Source organism: Columba livia, chromosome 16 (genome assembly GCF_036013475.1).
Source record: "Columba livia isolate bColLiv1 breed racing homer chromosome 16, bColLiv1.pat.W.v2, whole genome shotgun sequence".
In the NCBI taxonomy this organism is placed as follows: domain Eukaryota; kingdom Metazoa; phylum Chordata; class Aves; order Columbiformes; family Columbidae; genus Columba; species Columba livia.
In genome coordinates, this window is record NC_088617.1 from 7461359 (window position 1) to 7475320 (window position 13962).

Consider the following 13962-nt stretch of genomic DNA (forward strand, 5'->3'; position numbering starts at 1 on the left):
TCACAGTGCCAGCCACTTAGCAATATGTAATAAAACCTTGCTTGTGTCTTCCCAAGATAAATTAAAGTTTGGGAGACTGCAATTTTAGGTGAATTTTCTGTGTGACTTTATTGCTCATGTATTAGACTAGCAGACTTGTTTAGTCATCAAGTACAGAGCTGCTCAAGGCCATTTTGTGTCACATTATTGCTGCCAGATAGCAAAGAGAAGATAATGTTATTATTGAGAGAAAATGAAAGTTTTGAGAGGCAGTAATTATAAAGAAGGTGTCCTGCCCTCCCCAATACAATGTTCTCTTGCCTAATTTCACAGCTGATAATATTGTTCTCACAGCACAGGTCTGTGAGGCTCGGAAAGGTCTTTATGGCTGGAAGGTATGAAATACCTCATGTGAATGAGTGTTTTTTCTAAACAAACAAAATCCCCTTTAAGACACTGCCTGTGCTGAATAAATGAGTTAATTTCCATCTTGGCTACAGTGCAATGAGGTCTTACCCATTACCTTATTTTTAAAGCATCATGATGTTCCTATGAAAGTTGAGAGAACATAACCTTCAATTTGAAGAAGATCACAAATAGATTGGCTTTGTCCTACAGCTTATCGATGGCTGTGATCTTACCAATGGCAAGTATTTCTATGCCCAGGTTTTTCAATGTCTGAGCAGCCAGGTTGGCATCATCCTGGGATTTGCCATCAGTCAGGAGGATCACAAGCTTCTCAGCCTCCAGCCGCGCACCAGCCTCTGGTTTCAAATTCTGCTCCAGGACGTGGGTCAGTGCCAGACCTGGGGAGGAGCAGAGATGGATAATGTGCTACAGTCTTGCAGACAACCCCCCAACACCTTTACTCTTTTCTCTGCCCCCAGTGGCTTTGGTGCCCATGAGGTTCATCCTGTGGGAACGACTTCCCCCACTGCAGCCCCACAGATCACTTAGCAGAGCCCTGGAAGATGGAGTTACCTGTAAAAGTGTTGCCACCTTTGTACCGCAAACTCCTCATGGCCTCCAGCACCTGGTCCCTTGTGGAGTAAGTGCTCAGGTCCCATTCTGTGCGGGGGTCACTGCTGTACTGGGACAGCCCTGGGGAAGGCAAGAACATCAGCATCATGCAAGCTAAGTTGCAAGAGAAGACTCATTTTAGGGAGGTGGTGCCAGGCTTGCCATGGGAGGATGCCACAAAATAATGATAGGGAGTGAGGGTGAGCAGACTTGGTTTCTTACTCCACTTCTCTGCATGGTCCTTGTCATGCAGGCAGCAAGGAGATGCTTCAGATCCCACTGGGAACAGTGGTACCTACCCCCGTGGTGGTACTCTGAAGTGTTTAATAAATTCCCACTGTTAATTAGGGTCAAACTAGTCAGATGCAAGGAGAAGAAAGGATTTACACTGTCCTGATTTCATGCACAGCCTGGCCAGGGCCGTATGATGGGGTTAGCATCCTTCAGAACTGGAAGCAGCTGCGATGCAGCATCACCACAGCATCTGTAAACACGGTGCTGTGGAGGCTGAGCACCTTAGAGGTAGGTAGAAAATCCCAAATGTATCTCAGCATCAATGCCAGACCTGGTGCTGCCCAGAAGACATTGCTTTTGTTCACTGTGCAGCTATTTCTCACAACCACTAGGGGCCAGAGCTTACTACCAGATGAGAAAAGCTGTGAAAGCAGCAGATAGGACCCTATCCTATAGGAATAAAAGCTCCTCAGAGTAGAACATAACCACTGAAACAGAACCAAGGCTCCTTCAAACACAGACTTCTCAAGGTCAGGAAACAGGAAAGAGTCCTACCTACTCTTATCTTGTCTTGGGCAATACTGAATGGGGAAATTAGATTGCTCAGAAACTCCTTAATGAGCTTGAAATTGTTGCGTCCGATGCTCCAGGATCCGTCCACAAGCAGGACGATATCAGCCATTGCAGATGTGTCGCACTGAAACTGGGAACCTGGGGAGGGATAAGGTTTGATATTGAGAGAAGCAATTGCGAAGGAGTAAAAATTGCTTCAGTTTTAAGATAAAAAGCAAATCTGCAGCGTAAGGCTGTGTCTGGATGGTGGACTGGACCATCTGCCAGTCTGACACATCCCAGCATCTTGGGGAAAGCACATGGCTAAGGGTAACCCATCTCAGCACCGAGAAATGAGTGGTGCACAGCTGTATTTCTGCAAAGAATGGGTTAAAGCTGTCAGGAAGCTTGTGCCTAACATGAGCTCTGCTCTCCACAAGCTGTCAGCTCCACTACATCTCAGCCCCAGCCCAGCGCTTCCCTTTTATCTGCCCTAAGTCTCCAAGAACTGCAGGTGACTGCTTAATTCCATTCCATCACGAGATCCCCTGCGGGATATATTTCATGGCTTTATATTAAATCCAGTCTCTCCGTAAAAACCTGCTGGCATCACAGGTACTCCAACCCTGCCTTTCTCCCCACCCCAGGCCTGAAGCTCAACAGAGGATAAGACAGGGCATGTTGCTGATCAAATGCATCTTCCCCAAATATTTTTCAGATGGGAGGTTTTCCATCTTCGTTGGAGGGAAATATATGATCCCATCAAGATTCAGTGGCCTGCAACAAGGTTACCCTATCTCTTTTCACAGCCATAGATTTGTACTGGTCTCAAGGGACCACGTGAGGATGCTCTGGCCAATCCATTCCCACCACTTCAATGGTGCTGTGACCATTTGCCCTGTCATAGAGTCAACTGACACATCTGAAGGGTCATCATGGATCAGTTATCTGTGAAACATGAGGAACAAGTCCAGGAGCAGGTTGGGTAATGAACTCCTTTCCTGAAGGCTTGGGAAGGTCCATTGCTCTGGGGTTAGGCTGAAGAACACATACTTTTACATGGATCTGTCAGAAGCAGGGGGATGTGGCAACATGGAGACAATAGTGGAAAATCAACAAATTAAATCTTCTGGAAGGAATTTTTGGCCTAGCTCCAGTTTGCCTTAAAATCCATGAAGTTCTGCAGAACTCCAAACTTCTCCAGGAATCCCTGGCAGTTCCCCAATACATGACCTACCAGTGAAAAGCACTGTCAGCATTACTTGTGTCCCTGAAAATCTTGGTGACAGAGAGTGGAATGGAAGGCTTATATTCAACGAGCATTAGGGAAAACTAGGGAAGAAGGAGTACAATGTGTTTGAAACCCCTCTCACCTCGCCTCAATGAATCCTTGGTGGGTTTTTCTTTTCCAAGAAACTCTTGCTCTGAGTTTGCAGGGGCACGGTGGGATGATCTTGTGGTTGTTGGTGTAGCTTCTGTCACACTGGTCTCTGCTCTGGGCTGGTTTCTTGTGTTTTCTCCTGAGCCCTTTGGCTGTGTCCCCTTCTGCCTTTTCTTTTCAGCTCTGTCCTTTGCTGTGCTCCACGGAGAAAAAAAAAACCTGTTGTCCCTACTGGTGTTATCCCCATGCAACCTGTGGCACTTATCAGCTGATTTCAGCCACATTTGGCAGAGGTGTAGGGGGCTCAGAAGGGATCCAGGTCCTACAGGCTTTTTGCAAACAGGTAGCTAGATAAACCAGAACATCTTCATGCCTCTCTGAGAAGGCTGTTTGCAGGCTCATGAGTTTATAATAATGTTAATAGTGGATCATATCAAAAGTTTGTCCCTCCCATTATCTTTGACAACAAAAAATAATGAATGTTTATAAAATATAAACCAGGGAAAACATAACATGGCACCTGATACCCAATGTACCCTCTAGACCTCAGTAACCTGTGACTCAGAAACATCCTGAGCAATTGCAAGTCTTTTTCTTTAATAGCCCTGATGGATCAACACATATAATTGCCTCCTGAACTCATGCAAACCTGGTTGCCAGACACAGGTGAATCTAAGTAGTTAGATACAGTCCTCAGCTGCAGGGGAGGGCTCACACCTTCTTATAGCCCATCTGCAGCCAGGCTTGGGACACAGAGGTCTGGAAATCAGGTATTATTATCCCCAGTGTTTGGGGAACAGATTGTTCTCATAGGATCTGCTCCAGCTCAGGACATTCTATGATTCTGTGATTCTAAGTTCAAGGATTTGACTGTATCTGCTGAATTTGAGTACCTGCCAGCCCCAGGCACATATGGTTGTGTTTTGTAAAGCTGGACAGTTCGACTGGCATGAGGGGTAAATATTTTTAGGTTGCTTAATGTGTTCTTTTAATTCAGAGATGTGTGCAAGAGATGAGACTGGGCTGTAGGGTGTCTCACTGAGTGAATGAAGCAGGGGGTGCAGGGGGAGGGTGGGGGTGGTTTTGGGGACAGCTGTGCACCTACCTGGCTGTGTCAGGATGGCATTCAGGGGTGGGGGGGTGACCTCTGCCACCCCGCTATGCTCAGCAGCTGAGGTCCCTGAAGAGGTGAGATTCTTTCCTGATGCAGCTCCCGAGTTTCTTCGGTTATTTCTCGTCTGGGATGCATTTTTTAACTCCTCGACTGTAGGAAGGCCAAGAACAGGAAGAGAGAGTCAATCTGTGTGCCACAGTCCATCCCTCATCCCCTGGGTCTTCATCATCCCCTTTTCTAATCTTCCATGATTGCAGCATGGTCTACAGGACATACTCTGGAGGATGAGCTCGTAGGAGCCACATCTCCAAGAGCTTCAGGGGTTCCCTCAATGGTAAAATGTAGCTCTCTCTACTTACTCACAAATTTCCTCTTGGCAAACAGGGCTTCCTGGGAGCCGTTGAGCACGTAGACCTGCAGCGTGTATTCCTTGGTAGGGCTCAGCCCCCCCACCGTGGCTTTGGGAGTCTTGGTTTTCAGCATGACTTCTTGCTCCGAGTCCCCTGAGGTGGGATGAAACCACAGTTCAGAGATTGTTAGAGCTTAAATTTAAGCTGACAGTAGCCAAAGCACTGCTGAAATGCAGGGAATGTCTGCCTACAGACCTCAGTCAATTCCTATTTCTTTTTTAATATTGTGGATCTCTGATTTTTTTTCCAGGGTTTAGAATGTTTGGGTTTAGTTTTTGTTTTTTTTTTTTTAATATTCATCCAGCACTAGTGCAACACTTGCCAGCTTCTCAAGGAGTTGCTGAGTGAAAAGCTGGTCTTCAGAGGATGAAGGCTGAGCAATTACTAGTAAATTTTGCTTATGAACACTAATTAATGTGCTTGAGGTCATACATGGAAAAGTGAAGAAGTGGCTTAGTGTTTTTGGAGGTCATCACTGGCACTTGGGTCCCATCTTACTTATCCCAGCCACAGTCACTGTGCTGTCTCTGCAATCCCCATCTCTCCCAGGGGCAGCTGCTCTCTGTGGGGACACAGCTCATTTCTGGAGTTGGCACTGCCTGCGGACCCCTCTGGCCACATCCTGGGGCTGTGGGACCTGTCCCGGGGATGTGATGTACCAGCCAGCCAGGAACAGGGGCATTTCTGCACCAGCACGGCACTGAGCAGATGGAGCAAGGCAGCTCTGCAAAACGTCAGCCAGTGCTGCACCGTGGTCTCTGCACTACACAAAACACAGGGGAAAAGGCAAAGTAGCTCCCTAAAGCCCTCTGATTAAGAAACGTCTGCAAGATTTAAACTGTGGATGTATTTCTGACCCCGCCACCCCTGTGCTCATGCTGTGAGTTGGAGATGGAGCTCCCCAGCCTACGCAGAGGGAAAGCCTCAGGCATGGGGACCAGCGGGGATTCCCTGCATTCCCGGGATGCTCCTCACTCCTGGGGAGGAGCAGGGCAGAGAAGGAATGCGAAACCTCCTGCTCCAGCTTGGGAAACAGGTGGGGGCTGCGCTAAAAGAGGGTGATCAGAGGATGATCAGAGGGGCTCAGCCACACGCAGTCCTGCCCAGCAGCTCCCTCCTCCAGCTCGCTAGGAGAGCAGCAGCCACTGAAACCTAAATGCCAGCCTAAGGTTGCCTCCAACCCCTTCTCCCTTCCAACACCATCACGTTCAGTGTCTGAAGTCAGAGAGACCGTGAGCTTGGCAGGACAGGGAGTCTTGGGGCTGAGCCCCACACACAGGTGGGGTCAGGAATCCACACCTCATGTCCCTGCAGATGGGGAGAGCTGAGAACACCCAAAGAACCAGACAATGAACCGTTTGTCATCTTTTTTTTGCTCACGCAGTCCCAAAGAGCAACAGTTTCTGGCTAAGGCTTTCCCTGAGGATGAAGAGGGATGAATTCCAGCTCCTTCTCATGAATAGGTGACATAGGGACACTGCCTGAACTGAACAGCACTATGGACTGCTCTCACAGTGACCAGAAAGGCTTCTTGTCCGTACTGCACGTACAACCCCATGGGAAGTTTTGATCTAGGCAATCAACACTTGAAACCAGAACAGCCAGTGGATAATTCCCTCTGCCTTATTTCTATTACCTTAAGGTCTGAACAAAGCTCTTACTTAAGCCCTGTTGTGCACCCACCAAAAGGTGGAGATCAGTCCCTCACTCACACACAATCCTCTACCTGGTCTGATGTCCCAGGTGCTGGCACATACCTGCCATGGGCTTTACCCGGACTTTGTAGCCATTGATGTTCCCTTCAGTCTCTTTCCATTTCATCTGCAGCCTGTCTTCCGAAAGAACAGTGAGCTTCAACCGGCCAGACCCTGGGCAGGAGGAGACGTGGCTGTGTGGGTGCAATTCCTCCCTCTGCACATGCACACACAAAACCCCACATATCCCATCTCCTCTAGGACAGGGGAACAGCAACAGTGCCAAGGAAACCTTTCACCATCTCATGCAAGTCCTCAACATCCCATGATGCTGCATTTTTACAAATCTATAGTGTCCCCCTGTACAGACAAGAGCTTCTCAGGTGCACAGATAAGAGCTCGATATATACTGCTGCAAACAGGGAAAGCAGCCTGCTATAATGGGGAGGGCTTTCTCTGCACCTTCACGTCTTGGACAACTCCCCTGAGAGTTTTCATGCAGAATGCTTTGTCTCAGCAAGAGTGTTTAATGCAAACGTTTGAGAGGAGAGAGTGGAAAATAGATGAAAGGGCTCAGTGAGACTCTTCAGTGGGCTTGGGCTGCTGAGAAATACAGGAATTCCCCAGGTGACGGATCCTGTACTTCTGCAGAAAGATCATTTCAGAGGGAGATCCAACACCAGCTGTGTTAAGAAAGAAAAAAAAAAAAAAAAAAAGGAGAAAGAAAACCTGGTAAAGTGTAAATAACATTTCCTGGCAGCACCATAACTCGTGGGCACCAGCTTGTATCAGTTCACTGCAGGGACCAACAAACTAAATGACAAATCCTGAGGAAAAAAATAATCTCAGACAAAGAGGCAAAAAGAAGAAAGAGCACATTTCCTTATCATCTCCAGATTTCACAGATACCGTTTAAACCCCAGCTAGGTGCCCCAACCTCCTTGAATCAACAATTCCTTGGTAAAACATAGCTGTACTGTCATATAAATGTCACCATATGAAACTTTTTCACTTGACTGGATGTAGGGTGGCAAGTCAGCAGATTTATCTCCCCTCCCTCCTGCCTCTGTACCTACAGCTGCCTTTCCAGCAGGCTGCCCTAATTCACCATGAGTGAGCACATCCTCTGCCTGCAGAATAGAAGTGTCTGCACTCAGATGCCCGCCCTCTTTTGCAGTTGTTACCAATCTCTTTCCCTTTATCATTACTCATAAAAAAAAGAGCTTAGAGTGACCTGAAGTGTCCGGCTCAAGTCCCTAATCTGGTCTTGCATGATGTCCAAGCATCTCCTACAACTTGGTCATGAAGTCCCAGCTCAGGAAAGCAGTGAGGGCCGGCAGTGAGGACTTTCTTGTCCCAGCTCAACATCTGCGCCTTAACCTTCATTTGCTGAGACTTCCTGCAAGCTGCCCAACAAGCAGATAACTATTTTGGGGAAACAAAGATCAGATTCACATCTCACCCCCGGCAAATCTGAAGAGGAAGGAAGAAAACACAGGGGAGAGGGGTGAGGGGCAAAAGCAAATCCCAGAATCATGTCCAAGAGAAATGGTAAAAGATCGTGGAACAATGAGGGGAATTCATGGTTAGATTGAACATGGAGCTGTCTTCTTTCGGCCAAGTGTGGTCCAGCTAGCTCCTCAGCCATCACTCTAGGAGCCCAAAAGCTAAAAAGGCAAGAATGTCATCAGACAGATCAGAAGGGACAGCATCCTCTAAAGCACCATTATGTGCTGGATGCAAATGAAGCCCAGTACCATGAAAGCTCCACTGTTTCCCTGCTCTGTGCTGGATGTGAGCTATTTGATGCGGTAACCTTGCTCTCCAGTTCATAGGGAGTTAAGCCCAGACTTAACTGCAAAGGCTGGTCTGGAATATCTACAGCACTGAGGCACATCTGTCCAACCTCTGAAGTGCCATCATCTCTCCAGAAATCTTTGTGCTGACCAGTTTCACAGGAGGTTCAAACATAACATGAAGGTGGTTCTTCAACATCAGAAAGGCTATGAGGAGGTGCTATAGGTATTTCCTGATCGTTTATGCTACTATGGGAGCACTATATGTTACAGAAGAAATGCACCTCACGCTCTTTCTTATCCAAATGTTGCACCACCCATCACCATATACATCCAGAACAATCGTTTCAGAGTGCAGGATGATGCAGCAACTAACAGCAGTGACGCCCTCTTTCTTCCTGTTTCTCAAGGTCTGTTTGCAGATCAGGTAAGCACCCTTCATTGCTCAATCAAGCTGAAAAGCATCCCTGGTGTGAGAGAGAATCACAATGAACTGCTGCCAGTGATGAGGATGGGCTTTGCAGGGTGGAGAGGGATGGAGATGCTCCCCAAATTGGTCCCCTGATCTCCTGCTGCTCTTTGTGTGTGGGAACAGACTGTTTAGAGCTTCACCATCAGACAACAGGGCACAGCAGCCCTCTGGAATCCTGCGTGTAGTGGGGAATGTCCCCCAACGCAGTGCCACTGCCACCGGGAGGGGCTCGGGCAAGGGCTGGGCTAACACAGGTGACAACCAAACCGGAGGGAATGGCCCAGGACTCCTTACCTTGGCCCACGCGGCCCCAGACGTGGCTCACCACAGGCAGGCAGGCAAAAAAGAAACACGTGTGAATCAGCATGGTGAGCAGGACCTGCAGGACGGCAAACATCAGGAAGGACAAGTAAAAGTCACTGTTCATTATGTGAAAACTCAGTTTTTTACAGTCCTTGGTTAAGGGACCATGAGCTGAGATCTACAGCTCTGTGCATCATTGTTAACACTGGAGAAGCACATAATGAATTTTCCTGCAATTCCTATATATTACTTTACATTCTTCCTCTCTCCAATACAGCTGTTCAATGCCTTGGACCAGCACTAAACTATGTTATAAACCTGGTGGACTTTGACCCGGTAATCCTCCTCTCAGCCTGCTTGGTCCTAGAGATGGGCACTGTCCTCTTCTAGGACAATCTCAACAGTGGCACAATAAGCACAGAGGTCTGCTCTGATCATGGAAATATGCAACACTGGCCAATGGTAGAATCACTGAACAGGCATAGATTCCAGAACAACTTCTGATTTAAACCATACAAAAGTAATTATTTCTGATTATCATGATCAAAATCAATATAGGTACACAAACACACAGTATCTTTCTCATGTCCATGCAATGCACACATTGATCATAAGGTGAAAAGTGGTTTGAGAAGCATTCTTTGGCAGACAAGCTCCTCACACCACCAATTTAATGACTCCATGGTTGCTGTGATGAAGCAATTATGCAGCAGGAGGGAAAGCACAGGCCCAGCTGAGTTTATATGTCACCAGTTGAGAAACAAGGGGTTTATTTCTTATTTCACAGTGGAGTTCCCGAGAAGTTACATTCAGGACTTGTTGGCACAGTCTTGTTTTTTTAGGTCAGAAATGTTAGTTCAGCATAAAACTACCCTGATGGAAACAGCGTCCCCCGCCCTGGTTTCAGTCTTAATATAACAGGTTTAAAACATGCGGTGTTGGCTTTTTGCAACACATCATTGGCATCTGTCATTTTTGCACTACACGTTTCAGCCTTATTGCTTTGGGCAGAACAAGACCACACGCAAGTTTCCTCTGTTGCCATCTGCAGTGACATGTTGCGTCTATTCATTCTGATGGACAGGTATTTAGAGGCTCCTGGCAAATGCCTATTTCCCTTCAAATACGTCAACGTTTTAGTGATTACAAGGAAAAATAAATATGTACTTGAGTCCTGCAACCATGATCTCCTGAGGTTTAAATCAGTTCTAAATTGCTAAATAGAAAAATATGCAAGTTATAACAGCGACATGTTAAGAACCCTACTCAGTCTGTGATTAGGTTTTTTTCAATTGAAGATCAGGTTATAGGGAACAACTGCAGTGTAACTGGAGCCCTTAGCCATGGGAAACACTTGCTTTTTTTTTTTTTCACCCAGCTAATAAAATGAAGTCATTTCTTTTAAAAAACATCAAACGGTTTACAGGTGCATTTCGGGAATCTGACTGTCACCTCAAGAAAAGCAAAGCCTGCCCTGGCTGCAGAGCTACAGGTGCCAAACACCAGCAAGAAACCTGCACTTTTTAAAAAATTCCTTGCATCAAAAAGTTCATTTGTGCCATTTTGCAATGCCACCAAACTGCTCTTGATTTCCTTGCAGCTTCCTGTGGGACAGAGGGGACGACAGAGACACTGGGCTGCTCCCGCAGCCTCCAGCACTCGGTGCCTTTCTGTGTTACTGACCCAGGGGAGGAATTTGGAAACGGCAACACATGGAGCATGTGGCATTTCCAGGGCCTGGCAAACTGCAGGGACACACACGCACCACTGCCTGCTTGCCCCAGCTGTGTGCTCAGAGGGGATTTGGAGGTTATGGCTGTCAGAGATCCCCTTATTTGTATAACAAATTTTAAATGTAGTCTCTTTAATTAAAAAAAAAAAAAAAACCTATGCAAAATTTCCCTGCCACATATTTAAACCAGCACAACTAAAACTGGGGTTTTGAGGGAATTGTGAACTATTTCCACCCTCCACAAATGCAGTTTGGGGACATTTCCTAATTCCAGAGAGCATCACAACCTCTGCACAGAAGCACTGGAAGCAGCAATGTCACCTTGTGGCCCACTCGCTGCCAGACACAGGAGCATTGCCAGGGACAACCCTGCAGAAGAGACCAGTGACCTGCCAGGAGTGACAGCCTATGGGGTGTAAATCTGTCCTGAGGTCCCCGAGTTCTTTGCTACTTAAAAAAAACACCACATTCATAAACCCCTTTCTGTTCTGTCATGGGAATCTCCTGGATTTCAGTTCCACTATTGAACAAAAGTTCTCAGTTATCCCAGCCCCACTCTCAAAACGTGAGGCACAAGTTTCACTTCCAGGCTGAGCCTTTGCAGCTCCACACAGTTCAGGAAAGCTCAGTAACATCTGCTGGATACAGACCCACACCACACCTCCAGATGGGAAAAACCCACCCAGACAACTGCTGTTGATAACAAATATTTCTGAGTACTGTTCTCTCTGCCAGCAACTTCTTGCAGGTCTTATATGATTAACGACCAAAAAAAAAAAAAAAGGAAAAAAAAAGAACAAAGCCATCACTCTGAAAGAATTTCTAAAACAGTCCTGGCAATATTTAGACCTGACCTGCAGCAAATAAGAATCTTGAAGCTGCTTCACCATGAGAGGCTGAGACCTGTTGCCCTGTGCAGCATTGGCCACGCTGCCCCGAGCTGAGCTGCACCAGCTCCAAGTCCCCAAAAGAGCAAAATCCTGCAGAAGTTCCCCACTCTGCTGATACCCCAAAACACCACAGCCCCTCCTCAGCATCCCCGTGAACCGAACCCCAAGGGGAATGAACCACAGACCTCTGGAGCGGCACAGCTTTCTCTGGAGTCGGCTGGGAGGTGCGAGAAATCCAACTACATTCTTCAATGGTGTGAGAAGAGCAGCCCCGGCGCCTCGTCCGCTCCTCGGCGTGATGAGAGATTTCAATCCCAAGACGTCAGGAGGGATGAGGAAGGGGAGGGAGAGCAGGGGGAGAGGGACAGCGATTCCCCCACCTCCCTCTCACCACACAGCAGAGAGCGGCGTTTGGCCCCTACGTGCAGCTAAATAAAGCATGCACGAAAAACAAGACTCTGCTTCTATGAAAAACAGTGGATAGTTTTGAGTGGCTTTTCAAACTAAATACTCAAACTCTGCCTAGGAAGCTGCACAACAAGTTCCTAGAGCGCAGCAACAAGTCCTGGCTCCCGCCCACTGTCAGACTCCCAGGGATGAAGTCAGTCCGGCCCCATTCGCATCCCATTACATATTTTTGAGAGCCCGGCTTTTTGCACTGAAGGCAAATTGCATTGCATTTGTTTAAGGAAATTAAGCACATCTGTAGTTTTTGCAAGGCCAGAGGCTGAATCATGAACTGGAGCTCGGCGGTGCTGCAGACTCCCCAGCTGTGGGATGCACTGAGAGTGACTGGGAGAGCCCCCAGCTCTGCGCCAAAACCTTTTCAGAAAGATTTTGTCCTCATTTCCAGGAATGGAACAACTGACAGTGGCATTTCTCATTAACATGGAGGCCAGATTTTCAGCTGCATCTCCAGGGACTGTCAGCATCACTCTCCCATTGCAGAGTGAGCTGCGAGAAACTCGCATATTACCATTCTACAGGAAACACAAGCAACTTGAGAGTCTCAAATTAGACGGAAAAAACCAAATAAACATACTTTTCAAATACTTTGCACAATAACCAAACATTTGGTAGTTTATCGCCATTTTCCATTGTAATATAATAAGTATTTAAAAGCATCACATTATACAAGCTGAAGGATAACACCAAAAAGAAGCACTTAAATCTTGCTAAAACAAAACATGGAGCATTTGGTAGCCTGTGGAGAGAGGGTTGTCCCTGCCCTACACATAAAAACCCCAAATTCCCTCTCCAACAATTCTTGATGGGTTTTAATAGTTGCTCAGCTTTGCTACAGTTTACTCTAAAACCAGGAGGTGAGAAAGGAAAGAAGACAGATATCCTGCACTTCACTTTCACGTAAATTCAGACCCAGAGCTAAAATTAGGCTCTGTTTACGTCAGAAAAATCTGGAGCTGCTCCCAGTGCTTATGTTCAGGTTGTTGCTCACTGATCCACCTTTCCCAAGGTGCCCATGCAATGCTGGATCCCTGGGCTTTGTCTGACTTGAGCTCAAGCCCAACACTGCGGATTAAACCTTGGAGCCACCACAGACACACAAGCCCTACCTGAAAAGCAACACAAAACAGGATCTTAAAATAAAAAAGGCAGGTGGATGCTGCTTTGCTTGTGCACCAAATGGCTAGAAATAACAACTGTGAGCATATTGACAACCGGCTTTAGAGATTGTCTGGTTTTACTTAGGGGTTGGAAGGACCCCAGTGGATTATCAATGCAAACATCTTGCTTGGACCTAGTTCCAGGAATGCTGTGCTCCAAGTCATCCTATCACCTCTGCACCAGCACTGGGGGAGCACATATCCCTTTATACAAAGGAAAAAAAGCAGCCAGCAGTAACGCAATACATAATATGCAGCTGACGCCAGATTTTCCAAGAAAGTCAGCTCCCACTTTAACACAAATCTAAATTAATGTTATATATCTATTTTTTGAGACTTAGCTGGTGGCCAAAAGAGCTGCACTGAGGGCTCTGCCCCAAAGAGGAGCGCTGGAAATCAGCCTGCTGTATATGCACAGCATCTCAGCCTGATCACAAGCAGGATGCTCTGTGAACCGGAAAGCAAGAAACCTCCCCAGTTTCTTGTTATTACCTGTTATTCTATGTTTAGCTCATTTTCAGGGTAGTCTGCATATGAGTATTCTGCATTGCCTGCAAATGAAGTCATCCTGGGAGCAGCAGGGCTCAGGGGTCCTGGATTTTAGTGGTTTTCACTCATTTCTGTTCCTTCCCAGAGTCGAACTCGGACTAGGACACTTCCCTTAGGGTAGACACTGTTTGGGGTCTCTCTTAAAGTCTGACCTTTCCAAGAAGCTCAGCTGGGAAGAGCAACTAGCCCTGCCAGTGAGCGTGGCTAAGCC

General features: G+C 47.0%; 1 protein-coding gene across 2 annotated transcripts in view; it reads right to left on the bottom strand.

The window, feature by feature from the left end:
• The window catches only part of COL20A1 (collagen type XX alpha 1 chain), a 48416-nt gene extending 36235 nt beyond the window's left edge, over nucleotides 1–12181 (bottom strand). The window contains exons 1-9 of one of the 2 annotated variants that reach the window (XM_065032336.1): nucleotides 11763–12181; nucleotides 8947–9031; nucleotides 6448–6558; nucleotides 4640–4783; nucleotides 4272–4430; nucleotides 3159–3359; nucleotides 1789–1944; nucleotides 961–1080; nucleotides 621–785 (exon numbers count right to left, since the gene is read on the bottom strand). In XM_065032336.1, the coding sequence (XP_064888408.1) occupies nucleotides 621–785; nucleotides 961–1080; nucleotides 1789–1944; nucleotides 3159–3359; nucleotides 4272–4430; nucleotides 4640–4783; nucleotides 6448–6558; nucleotides 8947–9019 (1129 nt within the window). In that variant the 5' untranslated portion in view covers nucleotides 9020–9031; nucleotides 11763–12181. The remainder of the gene's footprint in view (nucleotides 1–620; nucleotides 786–960; nucleotides 1081–1788; nucleotides 1945–3158; nucleotides 3360–4271; nucleotides 4431–4639; nucleotides 4784–6447; nucleotides 6559–8946; nucleotides 9032–11762) is intronic. The other variant, XM_065032337.1, reaches the window with a different exon arrangement.
• Between the last annotated feature and the right edge of the window lie 1781 nt (nucleotides 12182–13962).